At 48.2% G+C, this 20,914-nt stretch overlaps 1 protein-coding gene across 1 annotated transcript in view; it reads right to left on the minus strand.

The window, feature by feature from the left end:
* The window catches only part of LOXHD1 (lipoxygenase homology domains 1), a 117,801-nt gene that overhangs the window by 85,672 nt on the left and 11,215 nt on the right, over positions 1-20,914 (minus strand). Inside the window, exons 4-5 of the mRNA XM_004684005.2 lie at positions 19,305-19,489; positions 4,353-4,451 (exon numbers count right to left, since the gene is read on the minus strand). Of these exons, the coding sequence (XP_004684062.1) occupies positions 4,353-4,451; positions 19,305-19,489 (284 nt within the window). The remainder of the gene's footprint in view (positions 1-4,352; positions 4,452-19,304; positions 19,490-20,914) is intronic.

The raw sequence follows: 20,914 nt of genomic DNA on the forward strand, positions 1-20,914 counted from the left end.
TCATTTTATCTTTCTCATGTGGTTGGACAATTGCTTGAACACTAGTAAAAGAGTATTTATTTCACTGTTTCCTTCTGATTTTAATGCTTCTTTTCTAGAGTGTTTCTAAGCTGCTTAGTCTGTTGCATTGACATATTTATCTTTCCATCAATGTCACTGTTTTAGTTTTTAAAGATCTGCAATGTCTTTATACCAAGTAAGATTAATAAGCCCATATTATGATTATCATTAATACTATATTCATTGTTCAAATTATCTTGCCATACTTAACTATTTATGGCCATGAATTTTAACAACAACTCAAGCTGTGAAATACTGCCTTTTGGGAATTTGACTGAAATTGTGTGCCATTTATAAGATAACCTGGAAAATTTCTATTTCATAATGAATTTGAGTGTTTTCTCATTCATAAGCATACTATGTTTATCCATTTATTTGTGTATTCTGGTATATCCATAAATCAAAATTTTTGTTTTTCAGAAAGCTATTTAGCCAGAATTATTTTAGGCACCTTATAACCTTATAGCTGCTATTATAAATTATTCAATACATGTTTTTAAACTAAATGTTTGCTGGGCATCTTTATTTATTTTGTGTATTGATCTCTTATCCAGTACATTTATAAAACTTACTTGCTGGTTTTAATGGATTGTAAATTCTTCTGGATTTTGTCAATGGCACCTATTGTTCTGAAAATTATTTTTTTTCCAATAGCAAATGAGGTTATAATGACTTTCTTCTAATTTTATTGACCTGTGATCAAAGAATTGACTATGTTGTTGATTCACTTGAGCTTGCTTGCTATGTCTTGCTTTGTGGCTTGAAAATAATGTGTCTTCTCCACCAGTTGGACACTGGAATCTACATGTTTCCATTAGAGCAAACTTATTAACTGTGTACTTAAAGTCTTTTGCAACCATGCTAGATTTTGATCCATTTACTTTATCAACTACTGAGTGTTGTATTAAAATCTTCCATTAAAATTATGCATCTGTTAAGTTTCTCCAATAACTTTGTTTGACTTCCTTATTTGGGGAATATGTTGTCAAATCTATACAAGTTCAGAATTACTATCAATATATCGTCTAGATTAATTTTTTCTTTTGTAATTTTCTAATATATTTTTATTTCTAATAAAGTGAGTGCCTTAAAATCAATTTCATAGATATTAATATAGCTAGAGCAGTTCCTTTCCTACTACTGATATGTACTTTGTTTCTATTTTGTCTTGTTTATTCTTGACCCATTTGCATCACATATTTAAGCTGGATTTTCTATTTTTTTCTTTAAATATTTATTTATTTATGCATACAGAACTGGGGTATAGGCCAGAGGTGCAGGGGCAGTGAGAGGATTCACCCGAGACAGAGTGGGGAGCAGAGCAGGCAGATTGATGAAGTACACTGCTGAGGGGAGCAGCAGGCAGGTCAGGAGAGGTCTGCTACACCATGTGGGTCACCTCTGGGGTAGGGATCGAATTCGTGCTGAAGTGGCTTTAGCTTTTTAGTGCTGTGCTTTAACCTGTTGCGCCACCAGGGAGGGCCTTAAACTGGATTTTCTTTAATATGAAAATATCTAACCATTAACTGATATATTTAGTTCTATTTATTGTGATTATATATTCATTTATGTTTAGCTATTAGGCTTGCTTTTTCTGCATTTCTCATTTCTCTTTCCTCATTTCCTGCCTTCTATTGGATTGAGTCTTGATCCGCCTTTATTCCCTCTACGGTGTAGCTGGAAGATATACACTTCTGTATTTATCAGAGCTACATATTTCTATGTCGATGATTACTTTTAAAACTTTAATAATGCTCACTTGCTTTTAAAATCTAAAGTTAATATCACCACTCTCAGGTTTGGGGGAATGGACTAGAACCAAGAAACTTACTATGTTCTAACTCTCATTTATTTTCTTTCTCGAAGGAGACATTGTTTCTTAGTGTTTGGGTCCACATTTTCTCATGCCTTGATAATACTCATCATTAGTATTGCTTTGTGTTTTTGCTCATTTTTACTTCTTACATCCCACTCCTCTTTTCTGGGTGATTTGCTCATTATTTTTTAAATGTATACCCTTCATTGATTGTTAAAGCTTAGGTCTGTGTGTCATAAACCCTACTTTTCTTTGTTTACATAGAAATACATTCATTTTCCCTCACTCTGGAATGGTCAACTAGTTGACTATAGAGATTAGGCTGTTATATATTCATGCTTCGAGCATTAAAGAGTATTACTCCAGGAATTTATGACCTTTATTGGCTGCTGATAGGAATTTGCTATCATTTCAATTGTTTTAATAGAAGGTTATCTACCAAATATGGTTACTTTTTTTTAAAAGATTTATTTATTCCTGCATACAGAACTGGGGTACAGGCCAGAGGCTCAGGGGCAGTGAGAGGCCTCACCAGAGACAGAGTGGGGAGCAGAATAGGCAGATCAACGAAGCACACTGCTGAGGGGAGCAGCAGGCGGGTCAGGAGAGGTCTGCTGCACCATGTGGTCACTTCTGGGGCAGGCGGGAATCGAACTCATGGGGAAGCGGCTTAAGCTTCTTTGTGCTGTGCTTTAACCCACTGCACCACCAGGAAGGGCCCCAAATATGGTTACTTTTAAGATATTTCTCTTTGCCTTTGCTCTCACCACAATATATCCAAGTGTGGATTTGACTTATTTATCCTGCTTAATGCCTTTTATTATTATTTTAATCTGAAGATCACATCTTTGCTCAATTTTGAAAAGGTTTCAGCTACTATCTCTTCAAATAGTTCCTCTAACCTATGTATTCAATGCTTCTGAAGCGCCTGGCGGGACGTAGCTCTCCTCCAGATGTCATACATCTCTCTGCTGCATCTGAATATTTTGGTTATGTTCATTTACAACTCACTGTTTCTCTATTCAACAGTTCTTAGTTGTATTGTCTATGTGTTTATATTTACATTTCTTTACTCTGTTTCTATATTTTTAGGGTGTCTTATTATTTTCTTCATTTCTGTCAATTGTTTATTGCATGTCTTTAGTTACTTTAAACAGGCTTAAGTTACAGACTTTCTCAGATTACTCTATTACCTGAAATTCTGGAGGAGTTAGTCTTATTGCTTGTGGTGTCTATTGATTTTTAGTCATGTCATATTATGTCTGTGAGTATTTTGTAGTTTTGGAAAGTGAATTCATTGCTAGTACTGTGTCTGTGGGTGTCTCATGTATTGTTTCAAATGCTCCTGACAAGTACACAAGGGTGGTGTTATCATGGAATCAATTCTCTATACTTAAGGGAGGGGATTCTCCAAATATTTGCAGTGTAAAATCATATCTCAAACCCACATTTATACAGAAAAGTAAGGTATCAATTTCTCAGCAACCATTTTTCTCATGTAAAGCTCATGTAGTTATGCCTTCATAATCTAAAGCTAATTTAGAGATGTTTACTGTACTGATAAGCAAAGTTTTCTGGTCTTTTTTTTTTTTTCTCACTGAAGATTCCTATGAAACTTCAGGGCTCTGACTTTCTGTGCTGCTTTAATTTTGAATATGTTGCTTCATGTAGGGTCAAGGTCTGATTCTCTGACCCCAAATGGGTATGAAAACCAATCCTGTAGATTTTTGAACATGAAAGCTCTCTCCTTCAAGAGAGATGATGCCCTGGCATCACTTCATAGTCGATTCTTCAGTTTTGAGTTCTCTTCATTTCTGTCACCTAGAGATTTCTCTTTTTTCCATATAAGCGCAGCAATGCATTTTGAATTCTTTCATATATTGTATCCAAAATTCACACATCTCTGTAGCTTTTCTGACTCCTATATAATTCCACTAAATTGGCAGGAGCAGAAGAGAACCACCTGTCTCTGTTCTGTCGGCCTGAATGACCTCTCAACACCTGCAGCTGCCTGTACCCTCGGTTCCTGCCCACCTATGAGGCCAAGTCTAATTCTGTCCCCGGCCTCATTCTGCTCTGCCACAAACTCTTACACTGAATCAGGCCGTGCCCTGCCACATCCCAAAATACAATGCAAAGTGGGCCTAGAGTTTAGGGAGATAAAGAGAGTAACTGAGAATGAATTCCCTAGAGATATGGAGCTTAGGTCTGTTCACAGGTGAGGATTCAGGACAATTTTGAATCAACCAAACCAAACACGCCTTATTCTGAAAATGACATCACACACTCAAATTTCACCCTATGGTTGCTTTGTTGCCCAAAGGGGCTATAAACCATATCACAAGAAATGCAGAAGGGCTCATCAGGGTTGCCTAGAGGGGAGCTGAACTGCCTTCCTCTACCAGGAGGACAGAAAGAAGCCACCTGAAAAGCAGTTCCAGAGTAGCTTGTGAAGAAATAATTTTCAGCCAATTACCTGTGTCTCCATACTCTCCAAAGATGTTGATGACAACGTCGGCATCTGTCCCTGCGCCAATGACATCACCAGTGTACACCTTGACTTCATACTTGTTACCTGGTAACAGGGACAGAGAAATCTGCTCACTAGGATCCTGAGGAGAGAATAACACAGGTCTCGAAGCAGCTATGGTGCCCTCCACCCTTCCCCCAGTAATGCATGAATTGTCACCACCACTGTCAATAACAGAACGAGAAAAAGTCACATGGCACTGGCTCTACGTGATACACCTTCATCTTACACGATGCTGTATGTCAATTTTATCTCAATAAAACTGAGGGAAAATACAAAAGTCAAATATTCATTGCTACGCTGAATGCCGGCTATAAATCCGAAGTCAAAAGCAGGAATCAGCCCACATCCAACGTGCCACCCTGAGCCAACCCACCAGCCTTTCTCTCCTGGATATTGAAATGCCGCCTGCATCTACTCTGTCTTCCTAGTATTCTCTATACTTCATTAGTGTGAAAATTCAGGGGGAAATGGATTCTGCAGAAGGAAATCAAATTTATATGTAAATGGTCAAGGCCATGAGCAATGCAAAGACCACAGCACCAGTAGTATCCAGCCAAGGCCTGCTGCAGGGTCACCTCACTTAAAGACCTGTGTCTGCATCGGCCCTGCAGTCACTGGAAAGCCGTTCTCTCCCAAATGCCTCTGCCTTGGCCATGCCCTCAAGGCCATGCAAAGGCATGCAGCTCAGAGTGAACTTGACAACAGATGAGCTTTGCCCAAGTTCCCCAGTTGGAGCCTGCCTTGGTGGGGTCAAGCAGCATGGCTGCTGCCGCTGTAGGAAGGTAGTTAGATCATCAAAAGAAACATTCCGGCCCTCCCTGGTGGCGCAGCGGGTTAAAGCACAGCACTGAGAATCTAAAACCGCTTCCGCATGAGTTCGATCCCGGCCTGCCCCGGAGGTGACCACATGGCGCGGCAAACCTCTCCTGACCTGCCCGCTGCTCCCCTCAGCAGTGTACTTCGTCAATCTGCCTGTTCTGCTCCCCACTCTGTCTCTGGTGAATCCTCTCACCCTCCGCATCTCTGGCCTGTACCCCAGTTCTATATGAATAAATAAATAAATCTTTAAAAAAAAAAAAAAGGAAAAAGAAACATTCCCCAGTAGCTAACACCTTTCAATAAAGGAGTGGGTACTCTGGGGGGAAGTGAGGGTCCCATCCCTGCCTGAGACGCTCAGCAGTCACTGCACCGTGCCCTGTTGGATCCACCCCCAGGGGCTACAGAGGGGGTGACAGGGGTGAGTGTAAGTGAAGACCCTGGGGTCTTCTCTAGCTCCCATTCCAGGAAAAGTGACTGTAAGGGAAGCCAGGAGACCAAGAGAGCATCTCAGAAGGTGGGGGAGGTCCCCAAGTTTCATGCAGCTGAGGCCTGGAGGCAGGAGCACGCACGGGACTTTAAAAACACACAGAATCCTTGTCCTTGGGGAAAAGCCCAGTCACCCCCAAGCAGAGCAGCAGAGCAGAAGTAAAAAAATGTGGGAGACAAGCTGGATAGCAAGAGACTGGAGAGAGCTGAGGTGAGAAGGAGCGCCTGGCCTTTCTGGCTGAGGCAGACAAGGGGCCCAAGCCCAGGGATCAGGAAGTCAAGCAAACAGGGCGCAGGAGGAAGTTGATTCTGGAACAAAAGCGGGCTGTCCTATAACCTCTGCAGAACTTTCTATGGCAAGGCGGGGCCCAGAGGTGGAGCACAGGACACCTGTGCCAGGTGACTTCAAGCACACCGAGGAGGGGCCTGAGCAGCAGTGGGCTGGGGGCTCACCTTACTGAGATGGCCTGTGGCGGGACTATGAGGCTCCTTATATGACCGTTCTACCTCCTCGCCACATTTCCTCTTCAACCAGAACCTTGCACTGGTTGACTTACCACTTTCCAAACAAGGCCTAGGGCCCAGCACCAAGCCTAAACTGTGATTAAGTGCATTTATTGATGAAAGAACAGGCTGAACAAAAAGCCAGGCTTGATTCTCTCGTGGATGGCAGACTGTTGGTGTGGTGCTCAAGTCTTCTGGTTAGAGCCCCCCAATTTTCTGTGATCAGGATTCCAATGAGTTCAAGTTTATAATTCCAGTTTTTATATGATGAACTCACCCAGATCTGCAGGGGACAGCTATTCAGTGACAATTCAGTATAAAATGAGGCTTTCCGCCTTGAAACAGGAACCAGCCAGAGAAAAAGGCCCTGGTTCAGTAAATCCCTGGTTTCCCCAGCCAGAGGGAGAGAGGGCGAGGGTGGAAAGGGGGAGGGGGAAGGGTTGAAAAGGATGTCAGCGCTGTGGAAAAAGCCTTGAGATTGTTTTCTTTCCGGGGCAAAATACAGGTTTCTCCTGCTAGGGAAAGTCGGCTTTATTACTATGAAACTTTGTGAGTCAAAACGATGTGCAGGAAAGGAGCCACTGCCATTTGCTTATAAGGAAAATTGTTTGCACAGGCCCAGAAGTACCTACCAGATGATACCAAATATTGCATCAACCCTCAAATGACACTCACGTATAGGGAACGCAGGGGTGATAGGATAAATACACAGTCTAGCTAAAGTCGCTCCTGGGAGAAGTGTGGCAAGGCTACTCTTGCTGGCTAAGGTGCAGCCTGCCTTTACAGCAGGGCCAGAGGCTGAGACTGTTGTCGCTGTTTGCATTGTCATAAAAGTGAAAGTCCTTTTCTGATTTCCTTCAGTGAGCAAAAACAGCACTTATGTAGGCTTTAAGTAGAAACAAATGGCATAGCCCCAACAGGTGTCTGGAAAAACACAGACACCTGTAATGCCAGACTCGGGGCCTTGCCGTTCACATGTCATTGCACGTCCTTTTTTTTCTTTTTCTTTTTCTTTTTTTTTTTAAGATTTATTGATGCATACAGAACTGGGGTACAGGCCAGAGGTGCAGGGGCAGTGAGAGGCTTCACCAGGGACAGAGTGGAGAAAGGACAGGCAGATCTTTGAAGCACACTACTGAGTGGAGCAGCAGGCGGGCCAGGAGAGGTCTGCTGCGCCATGTGGTCACCTCCGGGGCAAGCGGGGATTAAACTCATGCTGAAGTGGCTTTAGCTTCACAGTGCTGTGCTTTAGCCCACTGTGCCACCAGGGAGGGCCCCACTTACATGTCCTTAATGACATCTGACCCAGACAAAGGCCACAGATACAGGCAGGGTAGATGCTGTTCATATTCTCATTGACAGGTAAGGAAGCCGAGGCCCAGAGGACAAGGTGGTTTGCTCAAGGGCACACGGCTGCTAAATGATTCAAGAGGGGCTCAAAGCCAATACTCCCACCACCTCTGAATCCCAGGCTCTTCCCTGAAGACTTGATGGCCTCATGCTCTATGCCAGAGTCCAACAAAGTTTTTCTATAAGTGGCAGAGAGTAAATATATCAGGCCCTGCAGGTCACTTGGTCTCAGTCCCAACAACTCATCCTGCCCTTGCATCACTACAGAGAACCATACACAACACTGACTGAAACTACATGACAGAAGAATTCCTTCCCATAAAGCTTTCACTGTGTTCCAATCAAACATTATAGGCACAGACATTTGAAGTTGTTATGACTTTTCTGTGCCATGAAATCGCATTCTTCATTTGATTTCTTTTCCATCCTTGACATGTACTCCCCAAACAGGTGGCTGTTTGGGTCTGGCCTTCAGGCTGTAGCCAGACACCCGAACAGCCACTGCGTGCTTGGGCGCTGTTCCGTGTGATGTGAAGTGGGAGCAGAGCCTTCGTGTGGGGCGGTCGGCGGCCAGGTGCAGGATAACGGCGGCGCATTCTCAGAGGGAGAAGCCACTGCCCTTTCCCTGTCGGGCGGAGGTGATGAGAAAGCAGCACCCTGGGCCCATGTGGACAGGCCGGGCCAGCTTCCCACAGTGCTGAGCCCCTGGGCTGTCCTTGCATCTGTAAGTCTAGTGGAGAAGGAGGCCCCGTCTCGGGTTCCCAAAATGTGGGGACAGGTGTCCACAGCAGTTTTGCAACCTCGGGCACTGTGGTCAGCTCGTGGTCAGCTCACCGCAGAGAGCACTCAAGGCAGAAGTGGGAAGAGAGGAGATGGTCACGTTGGAGGACAGCCTGGTGGTCAGCACCCTCCTGAACAACACAGGGAGAAACAGGATGTCGTGGAGGACACAGGAAATGCTGCCCACCAGCCCTGAGCTGGCCTGGGCTTTGCCCACTGGCATGCAATCTGTTAGAAATTTTCCCTGGGTTAAAGCACCACTCTATGAAGCAATCTGCAGCCCCTGCGCAATGAGTCTGATCCCCGGCCAGGGAGCTGAACCACACACACGGAGAGGCAGCCCGCGGCTCCCCTCAGCAGTATACTTTGTCAGTCTGCCTGTTCTGCTCCCCACTCTGTCTCTGGTGAATCCTCTCACCCACAACACCTCTGGCCTGAACCCCAGTTCTGTAAGCATAAATAAATAAATCTTTGGGAAAAAAAAAAGTTTTCCCTGGAACTTATTTCTCCCTCGCCTTTCCTCAGAGATGCCTATTTAGCCCAAAAGTTTTCCCTGGAACCTCAGAGATGCCTATTAAGCCCATAACGTAACTTAGTGCAATTCAGAAAAAGGCGTCCTTCCCTCAAGACACTGTACTGCCATCTGTTGGATAACTGTCATTGTAAATACGCAAATGCACCAGCCTCTGAAGTGAACGGTGCCGCTTCACACAGTCACACCTGCGCAGCGCACCTGCCCACCTGAACCCATCACCCCCTCCTGCAGGTAGTGGGCTCCATTGAGGGAGACCTTCATGGTGAGAGCTCAGAGGCCAAACTCATTTTTGCACTGATCTGAACAACTGCTGTGGAGGTATAGACCAGGCACTGAACTAACCACATGGCACCTTCCAAAGCCAAACAGAACTGAGTAAGTCTTGTGAGAGTAAGTGAATTGCAGCCTAAAGACAGACCTCACCGGCCCTCCCTGGTGGCGCAGTGGATAAAGCTAGCCCAGCCACTTCGGCACGAGTTCGATCCCCGGCCACATGGCCACATGTCCAGCAGACCTCTCCTGGCCCGCCGGCTGCTCCCCTCAGCAGTGTATTTCAGTACATCTGCCTATTCTGCTCCCCACTCTGTCTCGATGGAACCTTGTGCCTGTACCCCAGTTCTTGTATATACATATATATAATAAATAAATAGACACACACACACACCGCCCTCCACCTCAAGGCCACCATTAGGGGTGTCTGTGTTCTTCTTGCCCTGCCCAGGGGAAACACACATCACACTGGGCCCCTTTTCCTCTCTGCAGGCCCCACGGCAGAGGCACAAAGCTGCTCCCTCCAAACAGGAAATCTGTCCCCTGCAGGCCAGCTGGAAGTTGCCTGCGTGGGTTTCCAGAAAAGGCAGGCACTGCAGGCCCAAGCTGCCTCCTGCGCCCGGTGCGCCAGCCGCACCCACAGCCGCCCCTGCTCTGTCTGGAACAGTCGGTGCGCCGCAGTGACAGGACACATCTCCAGAGAGCTGTCCTGGGAAGCTGGGGAGGCGCAGCCGAGGGGCGGGGAGCCCCCAAGAGCCGCCCTGTGCAGGGCTGAGATGTTAGTCGAGAACCAGACGCCAGGAGGCCAGGAGCCCGGCGAATGCCCCTCACTCACTCAGCCTCCTGCCTGCATCCCGAGGAAGGGGCATCCCGCACCCAAGGCGATGTGAGCTCTCGAGCAGCTCACGTGGTGCAGCTTTAGGAAGCAGAGTCATGAATGAACGGCTGATGAACTGACGTACAGCCTCTCGCCATTCATCCATTCCCAGCTCTGGTGGAATAAGAACATGCTTTATTTATTTTGGCAGGTGAGGATGGGGCGGGGCGTGAAAGGAGGATGACTGGGCTTGATTTTCCCTGCCCCCAACCGAATCTGACACCCATCACTTCCGCCTCTGAGAGCCAAGCCGCGTGGAAGTGAGAAATCACAGGCGCTGCGTGGGAGGAGATGAAAATGGTGAGGAGAGACTTTCAGTGGGGCTGCCCTGGGGGTGGGGGTTGGGGCGAATGTTCTCCTCCAGACAGCACAGCTGTGGGGAGTGGGAATCAGCAGAACCCACTGGGCAGCAATGCCGGGTAGGTCATGGCCACTGATCCACGAATGTCCTGCAGCCCATGGACTCCAGATCTCCCGCCTACCCACACTGTCCCCGATAGATTTCCTCTTCATTCCCCCAGGACCAGGGAGCTAAATCTCTGGTGGATCACAGATTCACCCAGTTCTTCAAATAGCACTGGGACTTCTCTGCTTTCTCAACCTCACCGCCCTCAGCAGACATAACTACTTCCCCAAGTAGCGAGAGTCTCCCGTGCTTCTTGAGGACTACCACGTGCTAGTCCATAGGTATTAGCTCACTTAATCTGTACAATGATATCATGACCGCCATTTACGGATGAGGCTGGAGATCAAGAAAATTAACCTAGTGTCCACAGTTAGAAAGGGACTCAAGGCATCCAGACAAGAAGGTTCTCTCTAGCGATAAATTCTCACCCTGAAAGGTCTATACTGGAATTTCCACCCCATTCCCAAACCCTCAGCCCTCCTGCCAGGACTCCTGGGGTCCAGCCCACTCGTGCCACAAGACCTCGAGGAGTCTGGTCACACAAGGGCATTAAAACATTATTCAGTCACTAATAGCTGCTCCTGGGCAGTGATCAAGAAACACTACACTTCATGATCCCCAAATAAATGTAGTTAGTGTGTTTTCCTGAGCAATTGTTCAACACAAGCCTGATACCATCACACGTTGAGACAGTGTGGAGTCGATCAGCCTTCACTCCTTTCCGCTAGCATCCTCTGCCTTCCCCCCACCCCGCCGCCCATCCAATTCATTGTTAAGCCCACAGCTATTCTCACGGCCCCTCAATCAGGTTCCCCACTCCTGCGTGCACAGAAGAGCCCTCTCCCTCATCCCACACACAGCTGCCTTGGCTCCATTTTTCACTTTCAATCTCAGAGTCACCTCCACTGCTGGAGTTTTTTCCCCCCATAGCACTGGGAGACCAGAAATTTTGATGATCCTGGAGGAACAAGAATGGCATGCAGAATGGTGAGTGAGTAAGAAGTATCCAAAGTCTCACCCTCCTGCAAGCCCAATCCCACAAATCAATCCCTGTACATAGCAATTAGTTTAAGCAAGGAAATAATTGTGTGCATAGAGCACTTCCAAAGATATCTTCCATGGCATTGCTAGTAATGATGTTGAGAACAATCTAAAAATAATCACAATAGAGGGTGGTTGGGTGCATTTTATTATGTACCCATTCGTGGAATACTATGCAGCTATTTAAAATAATGGTATGGTGGCCCTCCTGGTGGCGCAGCGGGTTAAAGCACAGCACTGAGAATCTAAAGCCGCTTCCGCATAAGTTTGATTCCCGCCTGCCCCAGAGGTGACCACATGGCACACCAGACCTCTCCTGACCCTCCCGCTGCTCCCCTCAGCAGTGTACTTCGTCGATCTGCCTGTTTTGCTCCCCACTCTGTCTCTGGTGAAGTCTCTTGCAGCCCCTGCACCTCTGGCCTGTACCCCAGTCTGTATGCATAAATGGATAAATCTTTAAAAAAAAATGGTGTGGAGTAGTCAGTGCTGTAATATAATTTTAAGTGAAAAAAAAGTGCTTTCATAGTTGAATATAATATTTTAAATCACAATGTCGTGTTGAAAACATGCACAAAAAGAACAGAACAGGAATTCATTGAAAAGTTAACAGAGGTGCATCTGAGACTATCCTATGATTACCTAATGATTAAGTTCAAGGCTCTGGGTTTGGAGATGGATTGATAGATATGAAGTAGTAACAGGAAAAGATGAATACAACCCATGTTCATAGCAACATTAGTCACAGTAGCCAAGTCATAGAATCAACCTAAATGCCCATCGACAGAAAAGATAAAGAAATTGTGGGATATGTACCCCAGGGAGTACTACTCAGCTACTTAAAAAAAGATGAAATCGCACCTTTTGCAACAAAATGGATGGATCTTAAGGTGATTGTGCTAAGTGAAATAAATCAGAACATGAAAGATAGGTACCACATGGCTTTACTCATTTGTGGAATACAAATAAAGAAAATACACGACAAAAGACAACAAAAGTAATCCTTTCTCTGTGCAAACTATAACGGCTACCAGAGAGTGGCCTTGAAGGAAGGGATGGGAGAGGGGCCGTGAGGAGGCATTGACTATGGGGCTCTGGTGGGGGCTGATGATGCATGGACCAGAATGACCTCTGACACTGAGTAAGTGCCAAAAAAAAAAAAAGCTACTATCTTTTTGGGGTAATGGGTAATGGAATTATAGAAGATATTGTCAGTATTGTTGTTGTTGTTACATATTGTTATTTACAGCACTGTGACTATTTCCTGGCCTGCCTCTCCCCTCTAGACTGAGCTCCTCAGGGGAATCCTGTCTGTACTGAGGCTGAGCACCAGGCCTGGTGCAGAGAAGATCCCCAGCCAACGCCCGAGTCACTGAGTGATGCTGGAGGAGCACACCCGGGCTCTGCCCTGGGTCTGTCCTGGTTCGCTGACCAAATTCACATACTTGCCTGGGCTTCCGTAAGGTCCCTTTTGTCCTGAAATCCTCTAATACTCCTCACTGGGGCCCTATTCAAAGCAGTTCTCTGCTTCCCACTCTTTCCGGAGATGATATTCTGCAGCTCGAGGTGGGAGCAGATGGGGTGGGCGGGAGCTGCTGTAAGGTTCAGAGGAAGAGAGCCCGGTGGGGCGAGCCCGCTCTCTCACCCTGGAGCCGCAGAGGCTGTGAGTCAGTGAGCCCGGGCCCACCTCCACCAGAATCCAGGGGACCATAGTTCCCATGCAGCACCCACAGAAACAGAGCTCAGACGGCCCTGGACAATGCTGGAGCTGGGTGTGGGGGATGTCGAGAAGGAAGGAGGGGAGGGGAGGGTGCCCCGGGGTCCAGCCTGAGCCCTTTTCCAGTGGTCTGGCTGGATTTGCCAAATTTTAGAGGGGATCCTGGCACTGGGCGGTTCCAAAGTCCTTTCTGGTTGTGAAAGTCGAGTGTCTTAAGCCAGTGCATCTCAGACTCAGAACAAACCTGGAGATGGGGCAGAAAAGGAGGAAACATCTAGATAGTAACAGCAGCAACTGCCAGACCCACCTTCTTTCCCGAGGACTTGCTCCACACCCAGGACTCCCCTCTGTCTTTCATGCTCATGCCCCCCCCATTCAATCAGCTCAAAGTGGGAATTAAAGTTATCCTCGTTGAACAGATGAGGGGTACAGGCGCAGACCTGGGGCACCTACTCATGTGCATAGCTGGTGAAGTGGCAGAGCCAGGTTTTGACCACAGAGAATGGGGGGATCTATAGACCAAGCTCATGGTGGCACAACACAGGAGGGAAAAAACAGGAGGGGGGATGCACTGGAGAACAAGGAGGAGGGACTAAGAGCCAGTTTCCTCTCATGGTCATGGTGTGGAGAGGGGAGGTACCGGGCCCACCCAGGTCCTTTGGTGATCAAAGTCAACAGTCCACTAATCCTGAAAAGACCCCAGGAAACCACTAGTGCACCCACTCTACGGATGAGGAAACTGAGAATGGGAAGAGAACCGAGATGGGCCAGGACTCATCATTATAGGTAGCAAAGTCAGAACTAGCACTCAGGGTGTACAGCCCCGAGCGCTTTCTAACCCAGAGAGCTGCGTATCCGGTGAATGATTTAGCCCATAGAACCAGCCAAAAGGATTCAGAATAAGTCTGGACTGCTGGCTTATTGGCAGAGTGCTCATAATGGGTGTTTTTAGATCAATCACCCAGCTGCGTTCAAGGTACATTTGCCAGTCCCTGGCAGGCTCGCCACCCGCCGCAGGGCAACACAATTTGCTCATGCCCTTAGCGGGTTCATCATGATGCTTTTCTTGTCCCGTTCCTTCCTTAAATGGAAGCACTGCGCACTGTGTGCTGGCACTGGGCACCTTGCCCAGTGTGGTCTTGCCAAGATCCAGTGCACATCTGGAGCTGGGTGATAGTGAAATGACACCCCAGTTACCTGACAAAATGTTCCAGAGTGGAAGCAGTGATAACACTGGACAAATACGGCCCCATCGCTACCTGCTCCCAGCCTGTTGGCAGCTTTGGCCACCAGCACTAGCTGCTTCACTTAGTACAAGAAAGAAAAGACAATTCAGACTGGGAATCTGGACAAAAGTGTGGTCCACCCAATCCCACCACCTGCCAGCTCCCAGCCCACCTGCCCAAGCCTGGCTTCCACGGGGGCACACACCTAATACCCAGCCCCTCCGTCTCTTTGGAGACTCACACAAAACTGAGTGCAGCTGTATTTATTATTAATCCACCAAGGAAGAAAAAAGTCCTTAGCACAGGCTTTTCCCTAACAAAGTCCAGGGAATAAGTCCCATCTGGGGTCAGGGAAGGGGATAGGGCGCACCTGAAACAGAGCCCCCTCTGATACCAGCAAGGCCTGGGTCTGAAACATGGATGCGCTCATGGCCCCGTGGTGCGAACAGCCCCAGGCCAGCTGGAACTCGGTTCTCTGCTTCAGGGGCCATTCTCACTGCCAAATTGACAGAGCTTCCCTGAAGCAATGTGGTGTGGACTCAGAACAAGTTTAAGCCACGTGATCATTTCAATGCTTTCCATGGTGGGAGGGTCTGTAGGTTGTCACAGGGAGGGGGACACTTACTTGGCCAGAAAGCAGGAGATGGCATCATATTAGCATTGAGAAGGCCAGGAAAGGTCTGTCCTAAGCAGGCCTTGCCCACACCTCCCCATCAGACAGCAATTTCTAGGTCCAAGATCTTCAGGACCCAGCACTGGGTCCCACCTTGTCCCACCTCATCTAAATGGGATGTCCCCACCCCACCATCCTTCAGTACTGCCTGTTCCCTGAACCCCAGCCCCAGGGGCGTACCCAGAGCCTCCTTGGGTACATTGTCATTCTCAGCCAAGACTGACAACACCCAAGTTGGTGGGCAGGAGACACCAGGATCCGGGAAAGGGACCAGCAGGCACTTTGCTAGCAGAGTGTCTGGCAAAGCCAGCCCTGCAAGGGACCTCAGAGACTACCCTGTCCAACCGTCCAATCAGGCGAGGAGGCAGCCAGGTGAGAGAGGCCACCTGCTTGAGGTGCTCCCGAGGGTGAGACTAGGAGGTAGCTCTCTGGCCTCCGGCAGAGCCCTTTCCACCCGTCTCCTCTCCTGGTCTTCATAAGGGGGTGTGTCCACACACAGCACCCCCACCCCCTGCACACAGAGCCTGTTTCTCACGGACCTTCACTCAAGCCCCTAAATGCCAACAGCCACACCTACAGGTGGAAGAGCATCACAGTTGGGTAGATCCCAGCATCACCCCCACAGGAAACTGAACTTGGCTGGGCAGAACACCCAGGCACTGAGGAAGTAGTTAGAGCCCAGCATGCCAACAGGAGTCCCTGGGATATGTGTTTCTCAGCCATTTACCCCCCTCAAGACCCCCTCGGCCGTGGTGGCTCATTCTGCTGCGATTTGGCCAGACTGGGTCTGAATCTTAAGAAGCAGGTTAACAGCCCCTCCCTCTCTGCCGGCAGTCTCCTGACTGCAGCTGGGGGAACGGTTGGGCCTACTGAGAATCCCTGCACTACCTGCGATGCTGCCAATTTCGCTTTCTCCAGTTTTCAGGAGAAGAAGCTGGGGGGGCAGGTCGCGCTTTTTGGAAAGGCTGGGGCTTTGCTCTAAGTGCAGTAGGGACCGGTGACATGGGGAACGGAAGAAGATGAAACAGTGGGGGGTGGGGGCCCGCGGTCCTGACCTGTCCTCTGCCATGGCATATGTTTTAGCAGGAGGCAGTTTTCTTTGTCTCTTCCCAACTTGCAACAGAAGCCTGGGAGCAAGGAGAACCCACCCAGGCAGCAGACTCTGGGGTAACAACCCAAGGGGCTCCTCGTTGGGCTTGATGGGCTGGAGCCAGAAACCCAGAAACTGCTGTCAGCAGTCTGGCTTCCGCCCCATGATCTGGGAGCAGGTGGGGAGAGAGTGTCTCATCTTCAGTCCCATTTCCCGTGGGTCCCTTGAAACCTCCTCTTGGTGACTGAGTGCTGGGGAGAACAGCTTTCAGAGCCACCGCCTGCCAGACACCGGAGCCAACACAGTCTGAGCAAACAGGTTGAGAAATGGGAGCTGCGAGCCTGAGGCCAGGAAGCGGGGGAGGGAGAGGGGTGGCCTGTTCACGCTTACTTGACTGTCCCTGCAGGTGCAAAAGTGGGAATAACAATAGGTCCTGCCTCCTAGGGGGTGTGGATTCTAGTGGGGGTACAGTTATAAAGAGAATTCCCAGGCTACAGGAGCAGAGTGTCTGTTACAGAGCTAGAGGTGGTTTGGGATCTGGACCTCGGACTCCATAACTGAGACGAGGTGTGCTGAACCGTGACACCCTCTGCCTCCTGGTAGGCACCTTACCCTCAGCAATGGGTGCCCTCTTCCAGACTGAAAGCACTCAGAGGACATGGACCATGTCCTACCCCAGACCCAGCATCTGAGAGCCACTCGGAGCGTATCACCGATGACAGCTGCTAGTGGTGATGCTTCAGTTGAAGCCTGGGAAATGGTGCTAAGATTCTGACCAGGAGCTGCCTCAATGCATAGATGTCAATGCAGCTGCTCTGCCCTCTGGCTTCTGGGTTGAGCCATTCTAGACAGGATAGAAGAAATCCACCAAGAAGGAATTTGAGCATCCATAGCAAGGGAACAGAGATGTGGGTGGCAATAAACAGATGACAGGAGGAAAAATTCACTATACTTCTGGGGGAGTTTGATAGCCAAGACAATGTTGCCAGAAGTAGTCAATGCATACATGCTGAAAAATTGACTACTGTTCCTCCACAGGCCCCAGAAGGTTCTAGGACCTCTGACACCTACTCCAAGAGGGAGACAAGCAGAAAGATGACTGCCAACTCCTTATTGGGCTACATATACGGCTAAGAAGTTTAATTGGGAGGTGTGATATCTGTCTGGACCATTCTATTGAGATGTGGGGTTTGCCAGCCAAGACTAGGACACCCGCTTGTGCTGACTCAAGTGGAGATGAGTCAGGAGAATCCAGCTTGTTCCAATATCCTTGAAGTCCTGGACAAGAATTGAGGACTTAAGGTAAGACAACATTTTCAGCTTTTCTTCCAGGTGAAGAACATTTTGACTGCAAAATCAAATGGCATCTTGTAATGTTAAAATAGTTCATGAAAATTTAGACTGCATTAAAGAGAGGGTCAAGAGCCCTAAGACAATCTCAAAAAAGAGTAACAAAGTTGGAGGCCTTTGAATTCATACAGATTTCAGAACTTCCTACAAAGCTACAGTAATCAAAACTGTCTGTTGTTGACATAAGGGTAGTGAAACAGAATAGAGACCAGACATAAAGCCCAGTGTGTGATCAAATGACTTTCAACAAAGGTGCCAAGACCATTCCATGGGTAAAAAACAGTCTTTTCCACAGATGATACTGGCAAAACTGGAAATTTACATGGAAAGAGTAAATGTGGACCCTTACTTCACATCACATACAAAAGTGAATTCCAATGATCAGAGACCTAGACTTAAGAGTAAAATGACAGCACTCTTAGAAGAAATCATGAGGAAGAAGCTAATTGACTTTCTGCTTACTCGATCTTAAAGTAGCCAAATTTGAAGACAAGAAGAAAATACCAGGAACTTCAGGGAACAGGAATAGGAGTGTTATTATTTAATAGGTACAGAGTTTCAGCTGGGGAAGATTAAAACTTTCTGGCCACAAATGGGGATGATGGCAAATATGAAATATTTGTCCAGAAATGGTTAAGATGGTAAAATTTGCTATAATTACTTTACCACAATAAAAGAAAGCAGGAGAATGGAGTGAGGGAGGGTCCCATACTTGCTCTGATCAGCCCCCATGTGAACCAGAGTTACATTCTTGAAGGGCAGTGACAAAACAGAGCTATTTGAGGAGGCAGAATGGAGAAGAGGGGTGAAGGGGGGATGTGATGTTGGGTGGAGAGAAGTGCATCAGCAGACAGAGCAGGGCTCATGTGAAATCGCTCACTGCTGTGGGAGGGGCAGGGACAAGTAAGCAAATGTCTTTGGGAGATTTATAGGGTTTAATTTCGGGAAGGCCTTTCTGACCATTCAGGAGTAGAATGGGTTGCCCTGGGTGTGGGGAACTGGCCACCATTCAGGAAAGGCTGGATTCAAACCAAAGCTGGATTCGAACTCTACCAGTGGGATAGAGTGGAAGGGCTTCCCCCAGCTGATCACCTCAGCCCCTAGCCACGATCCTACAGGCTCTGGTCTCTGAGGTGGACGCTATCTGACCTTGATCTTGCCCTGCCAAGTATGCAGGCAGAAAGCATATTCCAGAAGAATGGGGAGACTCATTCTGGTCCCATCAGCCAATGGCTATTTGATCTTGGATGAGTCACCACCACCTCTACGGACTCCAGGGTTTGCCTATGTAACTAACACCTGTCTGCTCTCCTCACCTTCCCGGCCCCGGAGGTGGGGTGAGGATGAAATGCAGCAAGGACCCGTGAAGAAAACCCAGACATCTTATTACCCACCTGCCCCCCCGCCCTGGTTCCCCTCCCTTATGATCTCTGCTTTCCTTTCTCTATCAAGGCTGGTAGCATTTCCCAGAGTGCTGGTGGGGGAAGGGGAGCAGAAGACGCTTATATAATGCTTTGTGCTAATTTTAATATACGCTAATACAGCTATGCTCAAGGCTGTGCTGTCGCTCCACCATGCCTCTTATGCACCCCACCTCCTTGAGCCCCCATTGCACCCAGGCTTGCTGCTGGGACAGCCAAGAGGATGAGGTAGGCTCCTGAGCCCACGCCAACAGGGAGCCCATGCCAACAGGGAGCCCCTTCAGGGAATGACAAACTGACCAGAGCCAGTGAGCCCTGCCCAGCCAGGCAGGCAGAGCAGCCTTGGCACTGACCTCTGGGCATGTCCATGGGGTTGAAGCTGGCCAGAAGGTCCCGGCACCACTGTCGGTCACCTTCTACCTTGCTCAGCCAGTTGCTGCAGTTGAAGTAGTATCGGAGATGAGGCCGCTTCATGTCCGTCACAATTACACGGTCCAGGTACCAGCTGGCGTTCAAGCCCGTGTTGTCATGCTCAATCCTGGGGCAGAAGCAGACGCCCAGACCGTCACTGACAGAAGAGAGATGACGCCCCTTTCACACTAGAAAGCCCAAGTGTTTATGCCCAGAAGTTCAATGACTTACTGTTGCTGCCGTTGTTGGAGTTACCTCTCAAACCTCAGTTTTCTCATTTATGAAGTTGGGGCTACTTCGCAGAGTGGGTGTGCTTATGAATGAATGGGATTTGTGGCTTTGCCTGCAAGGAAGTATCATCTTCCATACAACATCTGGGATCACTAGGGCTTGCACGGGAACCATCTTGAACTCCCCCTGTCTTGCTGACCCCCCAGAACTCTCAAATACTCTCCTAAGCTCCACTCAGAGGCTCCCCCATGGCCACCTACACTGGCAGTGTCCCATAGACATGTCACAAGAGCTGTATGTCTGAGCCACACAGGTCACTGTAGATTTTGGAGAAGTCACATTTGCAAAGAAGCAAAGGGACCTGGTAAAATTAATTTTAACAGGGCCCTCCCTGGTGGCGCAGTGGGTTAAAGCACAGCACTAAGAAGTTAAAGCCACTTCAGCATGAGTTCGATCCCCGCCAGCCCTGGAGGTGACCACATGGCGTGGCAGACCTCTCCTGACCCGCCTGCTGCTCCCCTCAGCCGTGCACTTCATCAGTTGGCCTGTTCTGCTCCCTACTCTGTCTCTGGTGAATCCTCTCACCACCCCTGTACCTCTGACCTGTACCCCAGTTCTGAATGCAAAAATAAATATATCTTTTTAAAAATTAATTTTAATAATATACTTCATTTGATTGATTTGTCATTTCAACATATAACCATGAAAAAAAATTGTTAAGGAGAGATTTAAGAGTCTTTCTCTTGGGCCACGTGTTCCTGTGTCTTCTCGTCCATAAGCACACCTACAGACCAGCTCATTATAAGTGCCCACGGTTATGTATTTGGGCAACATAAATCCACACCCTTCAAATTCTGCCCCCCGGATACTCCCCCCCTTTCCTAGGGCTCCTTCATCCTTGGTAGTCCTAGTTTCTCCTCGAAGAAAGTTTCTTTTCCAGAACTTGACCGTACACAACCTCCCCTTGCACCTCGCCTCTCATCCCTGCCCATTGCGGTGAGACCCCCACAGCCCAAGTGGACACCCACAGCCCAAACAAGCACCAGATGAGGGGTGCAGACACACAAGGGTGGCACCTCAGCTTGTTGGCTGTCACTCTCCATACATGGGCCCACTTCCTGACTCTCCCCAGCAAGAGCCTGCACCCCCGAGCCCCACACTGCCAGTGCCAGCACGTCATAGGCCTCCTGTTTCCCCCGGGACGTTTCCAATCATAAACCTGCATCTTCTAGCAGAGAGAGAAAGTCAAGGCTGAACTAAGGCCGTGTTTGACTGCTGTCAAGGCCTTCATCCGGACACAATCAGGTAATCTTGACATTCT

The sequence above is a fragment of the Condylura cristata genome, unplaced genomic scaffold, assembly GCF_000260355.1.
Source record: "Condylura cristata isolate star-nosed mole 26May11 unplaced genomic scaffold, ConCri1.0 scaffold00016, whole genome shotgun sequence".
Taxonomy (NCBI): domain Eukaryota; kingdom Metazoa; phylum Chordata; class Mammalia; order Eulipotyphla; family Talpidae; genus Condylura; species Condylura cristata.